We start from the raw sequence: 17209 nt of genomic DNA, 5'->3' as shown, positions 1-17209 counted from the left end.
AGTTACTTATAGATGACAAAGCACGCAGGTGAAGAAATACGACATGAGAAAGACGATGCGAGGAAGCTAACCTGGCAACGTTTGATGGGCAGAAGTAACTTGCTATCACGATGGTTGATCATGAGTTATAATGTTCAGTAAAGATATCAATAAAATTTGGTTGTGCACCGGTGGCTCCACGTACCTAAGCCATGGTTGATCATGAGTTATAACGTTCAGTAAAAATATAAATAAAATGATATCAATAAAATTTGGTTGTACACCGGTGGCTCCACGTACCTAAGCCATGATTATGGAGGAGAATAATGTGGTCCTCTCAGTTAGTAATTCAATTTTAGATGAGAATCAGTTGTGGAGGAGAATAATGTGGTCCGATTAGATGAGAATCAGTTGGGGAACCTAAGCCATGATTATGGAGGAGAATAATGTGGTCCTCTCAGTTAGTAATATAATTTTAGATGAGAATCAGTTGGGGAAGAAGATATTAGTTTGATGAGAATCAGTTGATATTAGTTTGCTAAGTGATGAGAATCAGTTGATATTAGATAGTAATTTATATATATATATATATATATATATATATATATATATATATATATATATATATGTCGCAGAATTCACAAAGTTAGCGACAACCATAGTTATTAGGACCGCCGGTCCTACCGGAAAAAATCGGAACCAGGGGCTCAGCCGGTCCGGTCCAGTTTAAAGGTCCGACCGGAAAAAAACCGGAACTAGGGGCTCAGCCGGTCTGGTCCAGTTTAAAGATCGGCCATGCAATCAACCTGGGAAAAACCGATTGAACCGCTAGTCCGGTCTAGTTTAAAGATCAGCCATGCAATCAACCCGGGAAAAACCGATTGAACCGCCGGTTTTTAGCCAGAACCGGTGAAAAACCGAGCAGATAAACCGCTAAAGACCGGCCACACGTGGGTGAGAAAGTGCCAGTGCAGGCTGAAACCATGGGGGAGCGTGGGGGGATGGAAGAAAATAGGAGAAAAATATGGGCAGAGGGGTTCGAAACCTCCCCTTTAGACTCAAGAAACCCCACCACTGAGCTATGCATGCTTGTGTGATTGGACTATATATCTCAGTTTATTTAAACCGTCTTGGGCCGGCGGTTGAACCAATCAAACCGTGAACCGAGGTTTCGACCGGTTCGATGTCCGGTCCGGTCCTAATAACTACGGCGACAACTAGCGACAGATGGCTATGTAAAGATTATGTGGAGAGAAAAAAAACAGTTAGGAGAGAAGTTTCTCCAGTTGATAATTGATAAAAAAATTTAACAATTACTAAACTACCATGTAATGTTAATTTCTATCTCTATAAACTACCCTTTAACAGATCAATGGTGGATGTTTAATAGCAGGGGAGGTACTTAGGATACCTCCAAGCACTGTAAAAGCTCTCATCTCTATAATCACTAAGAGTTACGAAAAAAAATCCCTTTCAGAAAAAGAAAAAAAAAAGAGAAGAAGAAGAGATACGAAAAAGAAAATAAAAATCTTGTGCAGTTCGAGATATTAGCGTCGTGTCGCCGTCTCACCGCGCCTCGTAACTCGCCGCCGCCCTCACCGCGCGGCTGCTCTCCGACCGATCCACCGGAGCCATGAGCTGCGCGGCGGTCTGGGTCCCTTCCCCCTGCTCGCCCTCCCCCGTGCCGCCGCGGCACCGGCGGGGGCGATGGCGGCGGGGGAGCGCCTCCTCCTCGTCGTCCTCCGCCTTCCGGGCCTGCGCGGGCGGGGACGCGTCCGGCGACGGCGGCGGCGGAGGGCGGCCGGCGCGGATGGTGCTGCACGACTCGCTCGAGGGGGCGGGGGTGTCGACCGAGCACGCGAGGGCGGCGAGGGAGGGGTTCGCGAAGCAGGTCGGGAGGCTGACGCGGCTGGACGCCGAGACCAGCATCGCCATCAGCCGCGGCGCGGACCTCGCCCGCGCCGCGCTCTGCGTCGCCGCCGAGGACGACTCGCTCGTCTCCCACTCCTCCGTGCCGCTCCCCGTCGAGGCCTTCGTCTCCCGCCTCGACGACCTCTCCACCGGCTTCCTCGCCGACGGCTACCTCCCGCCCGCCGGCGCGCCGCCCCAGGTCTTCCTCGACCACCTCGACCGCTACCTCTACGTCCACAAGGTACAAATCATTTCGCACAAGCACATATTCTTCTTGAGGTCTTTTAGTGTGCTTGAGAGGTACCATGGGTACCTCCCTTTCTAGTAAATACGCACCGTTGATTCAATGATAATATTTTGTAAATAAAATTATAAAAACATGGGTAGTTTAGTAATAGCTCTTAGCCATAACTGTCCATCTACTTTTCAGGCATCCGTTGCTCACCTAAATTAAATTAACCTGCATCTCCGGCTCATGGATGAAATTGATCGTTAATTTGTTCCCATTTCGAGTGAGCATAAGGCATGACAAATTGATATGAGAATATTTTCTTTATCTGGGAACAATACTAGAATCTGATCGTATAGATTGAAGGGAAATACACAATTATTGATTAATTACTTAGTTTATCATTAATTATGCATGATCAGTGTATTAAATACGTTGTTCTTTTCTTTACAATAATAAAATACGCATCAACCAACTTGTGTTTCCTATAAAACAACAATTTAGTATTGTTTGACTATACTAGATAATCAACTGGTATTTATCGCCCGTTACACAATCTACATGTGTTCACCTTTTTTTTTTTTCTTGTGAAAGTTTTAAGCATTCACACGTTTAAGTGCACTTTTCCCCCACAATCAACGGACGTGAAATTTTGGAATGTAGTGGCACAACATAGTATAGCATACTATCAAAAGAAAAAAATACATACACCGTGATTTGCCTTCTCTCAGTTATCTAATTTAATTTGATAAGAGGCACACAATTACCTATTTAACCTTCCACCTAATCTACAAATTAAGTACCTGTCCCACTTTTTTGCTACCTTTCCTAACGTACCTTTGTTTGTATACCGTTAGATTTTAATTGATCAATGGACTAGATAACTTCCAAGCACCGGAGAATCTCTCATTCTTCTTTCAATCGTTTGACTTCAGGCTCACTCTGTTAGTTCGATTCCTTGATATAAAATCCTGAAGAATTTCTTGCTGTACCCTCTAATCGTACAGTGAATTGATGTGCTAAATACGTTATTATGTGACTTTCGATTCAGGGGTTTCGGAGAAAAAATGGATCGTCAGATGGGCGGGCAATATATCTTCACTCGGTAAAGCCTTACTGTACCTTGTCCGTGTTGTATGTGTATTCTCTTCTGACTTACTTGTATGTGATTCATCTAAATTTGTGTTGATTTGTACGGTGGCCAGGTTCTGACGTGCCGGTTGGGATCAGCTCTAATGCTCTCGTTGATATACTCCGAGATACTGAAGATGCTACGATTGTATGGCTTACTGGAATTCAATGTGGAGATTTTCTTTCCACATGATCTCAACAGTCTGCCTAGGGGTTATGACAAACACAAAAGCAAGTTGGGCGATGAACCGCATATTATGACATCAAAGTCACTTTTGGTTGAGGTGTGTATTTTTTCTATCCTCAGTACCCATGTTCCATTTTTAACTGTAAATATGTTTTTTGTCTGCTACATGCTATTTGTATATCTGGTAGCATTTACCACCAATTACCAATTCATAGGAGCACGCCAGCCATAGTGGCAATCTCAACAACTTTCCTACAGCAGGGAATTTTCATGTTGTTCTAGCTTGCTTCAGGGGAACCATTTCCTCAAGTACCTTTACCAGCAAAAAGATTGTTTGCATTTATGCATCAGATTACTGAACAAGACTTGAATTGGATTCCTGCTTGAAAATTTCCATATGCAATTTCCTGTCAATTATTTTTGAACGAATTTCCTACTAATTTCCATAAGTACAGACATGAATTTATGGTCATTTGTTTATACATACAAGTACAACACTTATGAACAGGCCTAAAACCTTTTATAATTGTTCTTTGGTTGTCTGTATAAGTCCTTTCAGAAATAAAGAAGGGAGTTTTGTAGTTTATAGCTTTTCAGGTGGTTGCCATAAGTACTTCCATGGGTTTGTGCATGCTTTGTACACGGTACACTTGTCAATTACTTCTTGTCCTCCGGGAATTTGTTTCTCCCTGCCATGCTTGAGACCTTACAGTTCAGTGTACACCTTCTTGGTCATCAAGTAGTCCTAAGTACCGGAGCATAACGATTTTGGAAGTGCCACCTGATCCAAGCATAATTCAACATCTCTGCAAGTCAACTTGTAATTTTATCTGGAACTAAACCAAAATATCTTGGATTTGGAGTTGTATAGGTAGATATATACTGTTGAAGGTTTCATCTGCACTTTAGAATGTAGCATTAATAGTTTCCTTCTTTTTGTCAGACATGTCGCTCCTGCTCTTTATATTAGTTAATGTTTTTGGTCTGTGTTCTGTTGAAGGTGGTGCTATGAGACTTCGACCGTTAATTTTTTCTGATGAGAAAACATTTTTCGCTTACTTTGACTTATCCTTTTCAGATTTTGAAAACTCTGAAGAATACATTTTGGCCTTTCCAGTCCAACCAGTCTGGTAGCTTATTTTTAAATGCTGTTTCTGCAAACCAACATGGCCCTGGTAATGTAGGTGATAATCAAACAACGCCACATGGCAATATAAGGTTTGTTCTAAACATGACTTGCATAGCAAAGTATTTTTTGTTGTTGTCATATATTATCTGGAGTGCATGATAACAGTGACATGCAACCATTGACAGTACCATAGAGATGGCTGCTGCAAAAGCTGCTCAACATAGGTTGATGCGTGGAGTATGGACTAATGTCCGGTTTGGTGATATGCGGCGTGCTTTAGCAGGTAGAACACCTTTTTTCTGTTTTAATAGTGAACAGTTGGTTATTTTACATATGATGCACTACCATAGCATCTCCTAAATGAGAAGTTTAATGTTTCAACCATAATCTGGGAGTTGTATATAACACACTGCAAGTCATTCGCGATTTTGGTTACAAGTCACCTATCTATTTTTTGGCACCTCATCCACTTCCTAAATGTGTGATCCTTCTCCTTTAAGGCCGTAATAATTTGGGTACCATATAATTGGTCATTGTTTTGCCTAACGTTGTTTTGCACTAACTCTGTGTTCCTGCAATTCCTGCAAAATACTTGCTTGGCATTTCAGCAGTTCCTAACCAGAGATTCGTACCTTTCATCTTCATGGCAGCATGTGAACGACTTATCCTACTGAACCACGATCCCCGTGAACTGAGGGATTATGCCGCCCTTCTCTACCACTGTGGGTACTATGAAGACTGCCTGCAATACTTGGCATCATACCAAACCGCAGTGGTATAATACATCTTCAAATGCGGTACGTTCGATCGATCATTGTTGAAATCACAGCACCTCTAAATGTCGCTCTATTTGTTTCACTCCAAGGCTGGGCAGCATTGGAACAATCCGCTGGAGATCATGGAGGACGAAGCGGTGAACACCCTGAGAGCGCGGGTAAGCTTGATTTTAGCAGAGGATGGCTGGAGCAGCCGCAGATCACCTGCCACGAGTTACTGGACGAAGAACTCCGAGCCGTGGTAGAATTAGATAGGACGATGCGTTACATGTGTATACGGTTTTACTGAAACAACACGAGCTTGTACATATAATTTCGATGGCATTTTCGCAATCATTTGTACTGGATGAAGTGAGCTCATGAATCATGATGATGCTACCATCTCTTCCCTCTAATGGTTATAATGCTTTCTAAATTCGCTCCGCAATTGTAAATGAATTACAGAAGGTGGTAATAATCAAACTGGAGTACCAACTATGATCAACAGATGCAAACTGGCTGCCGCATTTCGTGCACCAGGCCCACCGACGTGTTTCCACGAGCCCGTACCTGGTTGCAATCCATGAAAATTTATGCAAACAGGAGGATTTAGGTTGAATCACACGAATGGAAAAACATGGACGAAAAAAATAGAGAAATAGAAAAAAGATATGATTCTAATAGAAATGTAAATGTAAAATAGATGATTGCAAAATACAAATGTTATTTTATAGAAATAACCGTTTAATTGAATAACAGGAAAAACACAGAAATCGAATAAAAGAGATGGACTCAAAAGAAATTTTTCAAGAGATTGAAGCTCTAGCTAAGTTTCCTCTAAAATATACAGATAACGAGCCATTCGATATGAATTTATATGATTTGAAAAACTTCAATCTTTATATCAAATGACCAAAAAAGAAAATTTCTTATAGGATTTAAATCCTACGAAACTCAGGGCCCTAGCATGGATTGCAGCATTCAGATTTTGCCTGAAAACTGTAAAAGTTCCTGAGTACTTTTTTTTTACGCGTGTCCGCGTGTGTGCCTGGAGATGAACCGCTCCTAGTATTACGGGCTTGCATTTCATGGGCCATCCAACGTAACGGCAGTCAAAGTGTCAAAACCACGTCGTCACCCCACTTCCTCCAATCAAACTCCGCCACGTGGCCACGTCTCCCCGACTTTCCCCACCCTCCCCCAACCCCCGAAGCGCGCCCCCGCGGTCAAACAAATTTAATTAACCGCGGCAAACAAATTATTACTACTACTAATTACCCCACGACCCGCATCTTATATATATAAACCCCACCCCCTCACCCGCACACACACACACACATCGCTCTGCAGTTTCAACCTCACCTCACCACCCAAGCGTCGCTCGATCGATCGTGCCATCCATGGCGCCGCCGATGATGGCGACGGCAGCAAGGCCTCGCGACGACCAGCCGCGGCGGCGGCAGGCTCTGCTCCTCGCCGCCTCCGCCCTCCTCTTCCTCCTCTGCGGCGGCGGCGCTCCTGGCGCTGGCGGCGTCGTCGTGGCGGTCGCGGCGACGGCGTCGGCGACGGCGACGCCGGGGCTGGTGTTCCACGTCGGCGGGCCGCGCGGGTGGCGCGTCCCGGACGCCAACACCAGCTACACCTGGTGGGCGATGAACAACCGCTTCCACGTCGGCGACTCGCTCTGTGAGTAGCTTTGCTTCCACTCGTCTCGCCATTGCCGCCGCCTGCGGACCTCGCCGCTGTCTGTTGCAGGATGTGGATGATGGATTCACGGCGAGTTCTTGGATCCGTGTGCTTGCAGACTTCAGGTACGGCGGCGGCGACTCGGTGCTCGTCGTCGACCGGGAGGCGTTCGACGGCTGCAACGCGACGGAGCCGGTGGCCAGGTTCGCCGGCGGCGCCACCACCGTGCCGCTCGGCCGCCCGGGCTTCTTCTGCTTCATCAGCGGCGCGCCGGGGCACTGCGACGGCGGCCAGAGGCTCATCGTGCGCGTCATGGTGCACCCGGCGCCTGGAGCCCCGGCCCCCGCGCCGTCGGCCGCGGCGGCGGCGACCTCGCATCCTGGCGCCTCTGCCTCCGGCCCCGGCGCGTCGTCCGGAGCCGCCGCGGTTGCCGCCGGCGGCGCCGGCGCCGCCGTCGCCGCGGCGGCGATGGGTGTTCTCGCCGGCCTCGTCCTGCTGCTTCAGTGATCAGTTCGCTTGCAAGTAGTTCATTGGCTAATCTTCATTTAGGCTGCTTGGTTTGATGTTTATCTGTCGTTAGTAACAACTTGATTAATTAGATTGTGTCCAGCATTTAAGTAGGTATTATTACTGCTTAATCATGCCGTGTAAGACAAATATAATTGTTTGCATTGTGTATTCCTTTCGCTGGTTGCCTCTTTGATCCTCTCCAAGGGAAGGGATACAGAGGATGCGTGTTTTAGCAGTATCTAATTCTAATGTTATTTGTTCAAGTTGGTTTGATACATTCGTCATAAATGGATCAATCTACGTGATTTGAACTCACCCGGAGCATGATTTGAATTTTGCAAAAAGTTTAGCCAATATGCATGGATTGTTCTAAAGTAACTGTGTTGGATCTAATCCACTGGACGGTTCAGATCCACATAAAGGCAGTTCATCTTCTTGACCTCTTCAGTCCCGATGGACTTCGTTGTCGCCCTAGCCAACTAAACTTCTTTTTGTGTGTGTGAAATAGAGATTTTCGATTTAACCTAAATCCAATAAAAATCTTTCAAAAAATAGAGATCAGGCCATTCGAATGTCCAATGTAAACGCGACCAACGTATGAACGTATGATCTACGAAGGAATGCTCCTATCAGTCCAGATGCACACAAGCATGTGTCTTGGAGTCATCGAGTTAAAATAGAATTCGGACACAAGTCACAAGCGGCAACCAAAAACAATAAGCAATATGTGTGGCTCATTCAGGCAATTTGCAAAGTTATTTTGCAAAACGAACGACTAAACCATTGTATTTTATTGACATTATATAGGCGATATTTAACTTTGGCATTCGCAAACATTGTTTGCATGCCAATAAGCTACAGTTCACTATTTACACAGCGGTATAGTTCGAACAAACAATTGGACAACAGATCAACATATGCTCAGTAACTCTATAGAGATGTCAGAGGTGCAATCACCATTTTACTGGCATAACTATACTTTAGGTGTTTATACTAGTAGCATTTCGATATAATTTCATCAAAAAAACTTTTGGGCTGCTATCTTGTTTTCTTTCTGTAAGTATACTGGGAAAACTATCGATTTCTATCATTTATGGTGTATTGCCCCTGAATAGAGAGGAATGGGGCAGCTATCAGAATGAGTAATCACTAATCAGCAACATTTGTCGTCATAGTCTATCTTCCATCATCCCACCCTGGAAGGTTTGCGGTAGCCTCGTTTACCATCTTTACAAGTGTAACCTGCATTAAGAAAATATATAGGTTATGGCTAAAAATAAAAGCATGAAACCTGAATTCTCAGAGACTTTTCGCAAACAGGATAATGGTACAATTTCACAAGCATGATATTAACCCTTGTTAGTGCAACACCATTTTAGCTATTCTTTTTTATAGGAACAACGCCAGCTACTGGGAGTAGCATTTGTAAATTCAAGAATATCAACTAAAAAATCTGAGCCAGAAACCCAACTTGACCATGGAATAAATCAAACAAATGTCAGCAGACAACTTAGAAAAATTAAAAAAATGCATGAAGCATCTATTTTCTGGATATTTTCTATCAGAATCCGCAGAACATCTTAAACAACTAAAAGATATGTACATTTTGCAGTTTTGCTGCGGAACATATATTGCATTCCTTTGGAACACTTCTCATCTTCGCCCAGTTTAATAAAGGTGAATTTCGGAAGCTGCACCAGTAGCACATTTTCTGTAGACCCTGGGACACATTCATTTGGCATACACAGTTTTTGCAGGGCCTTGTATTTAATTGTCAGTGCCAGACAGGATCTGGTACGAATGGGGTAAACTGGGGTTTTGAGGGTGCTGCTGAGAAGTTTTCTTAGTATATTGGATACTCATCTTTGCAGTGTTTGAATTGTATCATGAATTTATGTAGGAGTACTAAAGTTAGACATCGATTGACTCTAATGCATAGATAACTTCCCTACCATATTTTCCTACATCCTAGATTATGTATAACATTATTCAGGTAAGCCATATGGCCAGTCCAATAGTTATCATTATGCACTTCTCCTATTGTTCTGTTCACACAATTATTCAGGATTGGCATAAATAAAGTAATGCTAACAACAATTTGTTAGGTAAAAGGACAATTCCAAGCCACATGAACCCACCGTACATGAAAAAAACACATGGTTCATATGTGATATACTAATACTCCTTATGTAACAATTTACTAGCTGGGTACTGTTGTGCTTTAAAATTTGTGCAGTACTCAGATGTAAGCATATAAGCTAAGAAATCTAGCTAACAAGTAGTTAATGATCATGTTGGAAAGGAAGAGAGAAAATTGGGTGATGAACTTGACACGGGAATCACATAGTTTAGTATTTGCTGATGATGGCAATGTGCCAGCATTGTGTAAGCAACTTAATTATGTATTCAAACTTCCAGAGTGGATGCCACCATCAATGGACTCAAAGTGGCACTTGAAAGGAAAAAGATGGCAAACCACTCTGACTTCTAAGCCCAAGCAAAAGGACAATTTATGCCAAGACCATCATGCAATCAATCATATAAATCAAAATTATGCCAATTACAATATCTTACAAATAATTGGGTTAAGGAGGAAATTATACAGATAACAATTGAGTTATATAATAAAACAGTGCCAGTGAAGCATTGCTCTAGTGTATTAACATGGCATCTGAATTAATTTAAATGAGAAAAAATATTTTTCTGTCTAGCAAAAATAAAACGTTGTGTTTTGTACTAGCAAGACTATATTATACTAAAAAATACAAGACACTAATAACACCTTAACATCTTAAAGGTTACAATATTTCTTTTACGACATAATGAAAATTTTGTATTTTACAAATTAATTTGCTAGTAAACATACCACACTTTCTGGTACTCCTGGAGGGGGCAATGTAAGATTTCGTGGCGGTGGCCTGTCTTGGTATGCTCTCTTGTCAAATCTCCATTCACCAATTTTTCCATAGGTTAGTACACCCTGAAATCATTTGCCAGTGTAATGTCAATTACATTATGTTAGCAAAACAAAAACAATAGTGACTTCTTTACTTTATCGCCTCAGAAATTTTAGCTTCCGATGAATATTTATATCTGTAGAAAAACATCACAGATCTGGGATTTCAATACCTTGAGTGTATAGTCACATCCGTAAGTGAAGTGGATAATAAATGTATTCCCAAGTTTGGTATCAAAAGGTGGCTGCAAATTTTTACTGGACCATCAATAGCACTCTCATCATGAAACTCAACACAACTACTCTGAAGTCAGGCAAGTCTGTTGTCAAGCATTGACAAAAAAACATAAACAAGTAGAGCACCTGAATCATGAAATCTTTTCGAAGGATATGTTGAACCCCATGGAGTGCACTAGCAACAGCATATGCATACCTAGAAGTCAAGTAAAAACAAGAACCTGGAATCATAACAATGTAACAAGCAAGTAAATGCATTATGAAAATATACACAAGCGTAATTCTCACATTTCCAAGACCCATCCAAAAGCTTTATCTGTCTCCTGATCTTCTTTCATTTGAATCGATACATTCATCCATGTAGGGGCAATCTTCTCAAGTTGTATCTAAAAGTTTCCTCAGATGATAAGGGATAGAGTTAAAAATTGAAGCTCATCAATTCAAAACATTAATAACTAGCAACTGGCATGTAAGTAATGTAAAAATAAAATCCAAGGAAATACTCCTCATGCATGAGACTTCAAGGTATACCACGTCAATTCTGCAATATGTGTTACCTTCTTAATGATTACAGGGGAATTCCCAATAGGGTCGATATTTGTGACAGGGCCTCTTTCTTTAGGATAATATTTCCTGAGAACACTTTCATGTTCTGATGGTGTAATGTAAAAGAAAGGGAATGCTGCTGGATCATCGCGGGCTAAATTTGGTAAAGGTCTCACAAATATATGATCTGGTTCTGCCATCAATATGTATCTGCCATGTTTCAACAAAACAGAAAATTGAAAACACATCAGAACATCCACATTATTTTAGCACAAATAAATTACCAACGCCAACAATGTTCTTCATCTCAAAACCCAACACCAAGAAAATAATTAAGCTATTCACATGTTGTTAAATCATGCATGTTGGGATTCTAGATATGCGTCCAAGTGTCCATCAGAGTAAGGTTAAATGTCAAAACCACAAATAAAGTAACTCAACGAAATGGCAGATAAATTTTAACTCACTCTTCTTCAATCTTTGCTTTCTCCAGCCACTGTACAAATGCCCAGGGCCTATTTAGTACGACATAGCCCTGCAAACAATTCAAAACAAAAAAAAAAGTTTGGTCAGTTACCAAATTGACTGATCATGTATGTATACTCTGCAAAGTGATTTCGGCGCAAATAGTTGCGTACAAAAGTAAAACACGCCACAAATCCTCATAAAACACACACACACAAACACAACAAGCAAATTCAATGTACAACCGAACAGAGAATAGTACCCACATGGGAAGGCAAGAAAAGGAGGCATAAGTTCAGACAAGTGGGTCAGAAAACTGAAGAAAACCTTCAGTTATGATATTATTGTTCTGTGAAGTACCATTGAAAAGTAAGCCATGACTGTTCACTTCTCACGCAATCTTCTTGCCGAAATTCACAGACACTATCTATCCGGAAGCTGTTCTCAAATCATAATGTTGTAAAAAAGAACATTCGGTTTGTCATTAAGAGTTGCATAGAAGCGGTCATTTTCATCCAAAAAATGAAGGGGAAAAAAAAACTTAGTCCCGTCTAAAATTCACAAGCACATGTGTTCTTCTGAACACCTGCTGGACCACAATGCCACTGCCCCCACATTGCGCAACAGACAAAACTGATGAAACGAGAGAGAGAGAGAGAATTTGGTTTGATCGCTTGCGTACATGGTCCTTGCCGGCGGGGAGGGGGTCGACGACGAAGGTGGGGATCTCGCCCATGAGGGCGTCGGGCTTCCCGGAGTGGAGCACGCGGGTGAAGCCTCCCATGTCGGCGCCCTCCGGCCGCGCCTGCATCCGCTTGTACCAGTAGTACATCACCCGGCACTGCCACCGGCTGTACGCGGCGTCGGTCGCCGTGAGCGCCACGTGGAACGGCCGCCGCCGCCCCCCGCCCGCCGACCCAGCCGCCCGCATCCACCCCGGCATCGCCACCACCGGGTCCCTCTCCCTCCCCGCCCCGGTGGCCGCGCCGCCGCCACCCCGGAGCACGATGGCCAGGAGGTTGTAGGAGATCAGGAACGCCCCCACCGCTACCACCACCAGCACCGCCGCCGGCAGCCGCGCCGCGGCGGCGGCCTTCCGCGCCGCCGCGTTCATCTCTCTGGGAATTTTGGGGGTTTGGATTCGAGGGGCGGCGCGTCTCCTCCTCCCTTGCGAGGGAAGCGAATAATTAACAGGAGAAGAAAAATGGGTATTACGTGTAATAATACATTAATACTCCTCCTAATTAGTAATTAATACGCGTGGATTTTAACGAGTGAGACACGATGCACACACTTACAGGTTACAGCGCGGGCCTACCATGTGTGGGGCCGAGTTGTCAGTGGGATTTAGAAGCGGGGTCGTGAGGGGGTCGCCGGTGAGAATGTTGGGGGGATGGGAGTCAACGGGATTTTGTTTGTACCTAACCAGTGGCGTGTGGTAGCGTTTGACGCAGCTGCGTGCTGCCACCGTGCACCAGTTGACTTGGCCCACTGAGCAATGTCGAGTTTATTATTATTATTTTTTTTTTGGAGGGGGGAGGGTTGGTGGTGGGGGCTTCGATTTTTTTAGCTGCCGGATGTGTTTTAAGATTATTTTTTCAACAACCGGATGTGTTTTAAGATTAGTGGTAGGGAGGGACAAAATTTGTTAGATGCGTGAAACTCATAACAAGGGAACACAAGCGCTTAACGCTAATCCGTGCGCTAGTACGTGTTTTTAAGGTATTCATATAAGTTACTATATAGAAGTTACATTATACGACAAGCAAGATGGATAAAGGAGCCAACGAGCTTCTCGATCCAATCATATTTCCTGCTACGCCACCTAGCCTACATCGACATGCCACCTCTCTCCTACCTTCTTTTTCTTCCTCCTCCCTCCCTTTGCTCTCTTGCCACAAACGAGGGGAAGACAGGATCAATGACGAGCTTGACTAGGGGCCCATCCGTTTGACTGAGCTCGAGAGAAGTGGGGCAACAACAAGCTTGATTGGAGCCTGACCTCTTGGCTAAGGTCGGATAGGATTTTTGAGTGGCCGCAAGCAGATGAGGAACTGGACATGGATCAGAGCTTTGTGGACATGGACATGGTGCGGATCAGCCCTCCATGCCATCTAGATTTGTCGATGGCTGCTTGTGATCTAGGAGTCTTTCCTTCCAAATGCCACAAGCCAAGTTGCAATGCTTCAATGCTCTCCTCCACGAGGCCTTTGTCATCGTCTCCTACCCAAGCTTTGCTACCACAGCGAGCCGGCCCCGAGCTTCGCTATGACACTCCTATCCAATATTCGTCGGTGCCGCTCTCCACATCAAGCTCGAGGAGGTCAGCTTTCATTGGTAAGCTCAATCAATGGTGAATTGTGAAGTGACATTGATTGATTCTAAATATCGGCATGTGTGATAGCATTCCATTATGGGCAGGACTTTGTAATGGGCCATGGCCCCCCTCTAGTTTTCTCAAATGGATAAAAAAAGGTCCATTTGGCCTCCATCAACTATATGCTGAGTTTAATTTGTGTTCTTTAACCGCAAATCTGGCTATAGAAGAACCTCAACTATTTAAACCAGGTTCTTCACTTTAATAGGATCTACTAGTTTCTACATGCAAAGCCTTAGAGCAAGTACAATAGCAGGCTACAAGTTAGCTATAAGCATAAATGGAATAAATAAGAGATGAGAGAGAAAAAAACGGGCTATAGTTTTATAGCCAGCTGCAATATGGATTCCAAAATATATGAGAGGTGGGACCATATATTAATGGTGTATTATATATTTATAACTAATTATTATATCAATAAGCTATTTGATTGACTATAGACGATTTGAATCTATTAGTTGGCTGTTTAATAAACTTGCTCTTACGCGTTTGGGTTTTGGTTTAACAGCATGCATGTCAACACGTGTAGCAGTTCTTCTCACAAATTGCCTTTGGTTTAGCTTTCTCCAACAAAAAAAAATTTGGGCCGTATTGCCTTCACGTACGTGCGTACTCGTGCCCGACCGGAGCTAGACCTACAGTGGTTAGCTTGTGTGTCGTGGTTGAGTCCGACTCCTGTTGCTGCGTGCACTAAAAGCCACGACGGTAACAAACTAGAATCGAGCGCTGGGTGCTCCTGGAATAAAAACGAAGTTGGCGATCCCGTCTACACCGAATCGAATTGCTCGGGGAGTCGTACGTCCTCGTGCCACAGCTCTGAGCTCGCCGCCTAAAGCCTACCGGTGAGTTGAATTGCTCGATCGTTCCGGTGCAGAGGGTGATGAATCATCAGTCACGCCGCGGAGATACATCGTACGTGTTGCCCTCTAGCAACGCGCCCAGGCGGCTCGAGTTCCGCATCCTTAAGCGCGGCCTCCGCAACTAGTGGCGGACGCAGGATTTCGAGAATGGAGTAGAAGTTAAGAAAATAAATATCACTCAAAAATAATAATAAAGTCCTATGTAAATATAGTGTACATTAAATTATTAAAATTACAAAATACTTAATAAAATTAAAATTATACTCGATCGGAACTTTTTTTTTTGAAAAATGGGACATTATGTTTTTACAATGAATATGTAGAAAAAAAAGTTGTTTTCAAAGAATTTAACTAACTAATTATTCAAGTTTTTTTATGTAAGTTATATTTCTTATTTATTTTATATAGAATTAGTTGCAATATTCTGGGTACAAAATATAAAAGCCCATGGACAAATCATCACAATAACATTTAGATGGTTCAACATATTAAACTTTTTCAGAAAATTTAATTCTTTGAAGGCTCCATAGATAAAATATTCAGCAATTTTAAAGGTTCTATAACCTAAAGTCACATTTAGCCTATAAATTTCTTGTTGCCTTGTAGTTGTCATGGCCATTGGTTCGTGCCAGTGATTAAGTGCAGGATGGACTATGGAGGGTGAGGTATTAATTGGACTGAAGTACTAATTTAGGTGCAGATATATTCATTTTAACCCACTTTTGGTATATGTATGAAATATACCATATGTATATTGTTCTTTTTGCAAAAAAAATTTGGGGGTACAGCTGTACCCCATGTCCCTATACAGTGTCCGCCCCTGTCCGCAACCACACCGGCAGGGTGAGCCGCCACCTGACATGTAGGGGCGGAGCTAGAACAAAATAAAAGAGAATGTCAATGGCTTAATTTACTCTATTTTAGATCAAGTTTAAGCTGATGTGGGTGTCTCAGTTTGTATTGAGAGGGTGCACAAATGATGAAAATCGGTAAGGTATAACTAAAAATTTTTCTTGACTGGGTTCCTGGGCACCCCCTCCAATACTCTACCTCCGCCCCTGCTAACACGTAGCTGCTTCGGCGTGCGGTCAGTCGTCCACAACCGCTACGTCCAGAAGACGCGCTACTACCACTACTGCGAGCTAGTCATGTCAATTAGGCTGTGTTCGGCAGCCCTTTTTCTCAACCCCTCTTCCTTGTTTTCCACATGCACACATTTTGAATTGCTAAACGATGTATTTTTTGCAAAAAGTTTCTATACGAAAGTTGCTTAAAAAATCAAATTAATCCATTTTTTTAAAAAAATTAGCTAATACTTAATTAATCACACGCTAATGGACCACTCCGTTTTCCGTGCGGAGGGAATGAGTTCCCATCCGGTAGATGCTAACACAGCCTCACAGCTGGTTGAGGCAGACATGATGGGGATAGAACGGTGGCCGGGGAAACTGTTTTAAACACTCGAGTGGACGTTCACCCATCTTTTGCATGTCAATTAAATGATTATGTAAAAATTTCAAAAAAATTGACAAGATGTATTAATATGTAATATATCACTTCACAAATATACAATTCCAAATTCAACTTCTATAAGTTGTAACAAAAATAATAAATTTAATCGTGAATATTTTTTTAGATAATGGTTTTTCATTAATCCAGCCTCTATATCCACGAGGGATATACACAGCCAAAAGGATAGAAGAGTACTTAGACTCACACCTCAATAAAGAGGAGAAAACACAACCAAAAAAATGAAAAACCTACAACCTCGACACATCCCTACATCCTGACATCGTCCTCTCCTGAAACGGCCACAACCGACAAGAGGGAGTCGTCTAGTGCCACTGCCCCTAGTGTGTTATCGTTGCGAATCTCCACTAAGTGCCATCTTCATCAGCTTCAAGTGAAGTAATGCCACTCGCTGCCGGGTAGCCCACCTTCATCCATCATCATCTGGTCAGAACTAGATGACCAGACACTAGCTGAAAGCATTTGCTTATGCTTCGCCAGATTCCTAAGCCCCGCCGCCCATAGGGCCGCCGTCGACGTCGGAATCCTCCTCCGCTCTTGGACTACCAGCCCACCGCCATCTCTGCTGGAGTTAGAGGACTAGCCTCCGTCTCTGCCCAACTCCGTTGTCGCCCACCAAGTCCGTCGGTGACAAAGGAGGGGATAGAGGACTCGCTCCATCTCCACCCAGCAACGCTGACCACCAAGTCCGCAGCACCGTCGTGATAAAGGAAGGGATAGG

General features: G+C 43.3%; 3 protein-coding genes across 3 annotated transcripts; 2 read left to right on the top strand and 1 right to left on the bottom strand.

Moving 5' to 3' along the window:
* The first annotated feature begins 1557 nt into the window (after positions 1 to 1557).
* LOC9266469 (uncharacterized) lies at positions 1558 to 5757 on the top strand. The gene is made up of 7 exons (XM_015770877.3): positions 1558 to 2131; positions 3171 to 3224; positions 3325 to 3534; positions 4516 to 4655; positions 4752 to 4849; positions 5217 to 5341; positions 5432 to 5757. The coding sequence occupies exons 1-7, from the start codon at positions 1613 to 1615 to the stop codon at positions 5585 to 5587; spliced, it is 1302 nt and encodes a 433-aa protein (XP_015626363.1). The 5' UTR covers positions 1558 to 1612; the 3' UTR covers positions 5588 to 5757.
* Positions 5758 to 6648: 891 nt separating this feature from the next.
* Positions 6649 to 7788, top strand: LOC107276383 (early nodulin-like protein 5). Its single transcript, XM_015781807.3, has 2 exons — positions 6649 to 7007; positions 7126 to 7788. Exons 1-2 carry the CDS (start codon positions 6722 to 6724, stop codon positions 7512 to 7514), a joined length of 675 nt encoding a protein of 224 aa, XP_015637293.2. The 5' UTR covers positions 6649 to 6721; the 3' UTR covers positions 7515 to 7788.
* Positions 7789 to 8275: 487 nt separating this feature from the next.
* On the bottom strand, positions 8276 to 12913 carry LOC4325171 (hydroxyproline O-arabinosyltransferase NOD3). Its single transcript, XM_015772469.3, has 8 exons — positions 12404 to 12913; positions 11724 to 11791; positions 11268 to 11466; positions 10999 to 11096; positions 10837 to 10906; positions 10647 to 10718; positions 10384 to 10497; positions 8276 to 8759 (listed from the first exon to the last, which is right to left on the bottom strand). Exons 1-8 carry the CDS (start codon positions 12833 to 12835, stop codon positions 8694 to 8696), a joined length of 1119 nt encoding a protein of 372 aa, XP_015627955.1. The 5' UTR covers positions 12836 to 12913; the 3' UTR covers positions 8276 to 8693.
* Positions 12914 to 17209: the final 4296 nt, after the last annotated feature.

Source organism: Oryza sativa, chromosome 1 (genome assembly GCF_034140825.1).
Source record: "Oryza sativa Japonica Group chromosome 1, ASM3414082v1".
In the NCBI taxonomy this organism is placed as follows: domain Eukaryota; kingdom Viridiplantae; phylum Streptophyta; class Magnoliopsida; order Poales; family Poaceae; genus Oryza; species Oryza sativa.
The sequence above is the reverse complement of the archived record's forward strand: the minus strand, read 5'-3'. Positions and strand labels throughout refer to the sequence as shown.

What these genes read in the sequence shown, in the direction of transcription:
- LOC9266469 (XM_015770877.3), top strand. Translation starts at nt 1,613, where the DNA reads ATGAGCTGCGCGGCGGTCTGGGTCCCTTCCCCCTGCTCGCCCTCCCCC. An exon ending in CAAAGTCACTTTTGGTTGAG is followed by an intron (nt 3,535 to 4,515) that starts GTGTGTATTTTT and finishes TATCCTTTTCAG; the next exon opens with ATTTTGAAAACTCTGAAGAA. An exon ending in CATCATACCAAACCGCAGTG is followed by an intron (nt 5,342 to 5,431) that starts GTATAATACATC and finishes TTTCACTCCAAG; the next exon opens with GCTGGGCAGCATTGGAACAA.
- LOC107276383 (XM_015781807.3), top strand. Translation starts at nt 6,722, where the DNA reads ATGGCGCCGCCGATGATGGCGACGGCAGCAAGGCCTCGCGACGACCAG. An exon ending in CCACGTCGGCGACTCGCTCT is followed by an intron (nt 7,008 to 7,125) that starts GTGAGTAGCTTT and finishes GTGTGCTTGCAG; the next exon opens with ACTTCAGGTACGGCGGCGGC.
- LOC4325171 (XM_015772469.3), bottom strand. Translation starts at nt 12,835, where the DNA reads ATGAACGCGGCGGCGCGGAAGGCCGCCGCCGCGGCGCGGCTGCCGGCG. An exon ending in AAAGCAAAGATTGAAGAAGA is followed by an intron (nt 11,467 to 11,723) that starts GTGAGTTAAAAT and finishes GAAACATGGCAG; the next exon opens with ATACATATTGATGGCAGAAC. An exon ending in GATGTGACTATACACTCAAG is followed by an intron (nt 10,498 to 10,646) that starts GTATTGAAATCC and finishes AAATGATTTCAG; the next exon opens with GGTGTACTAACCTATGGAAA.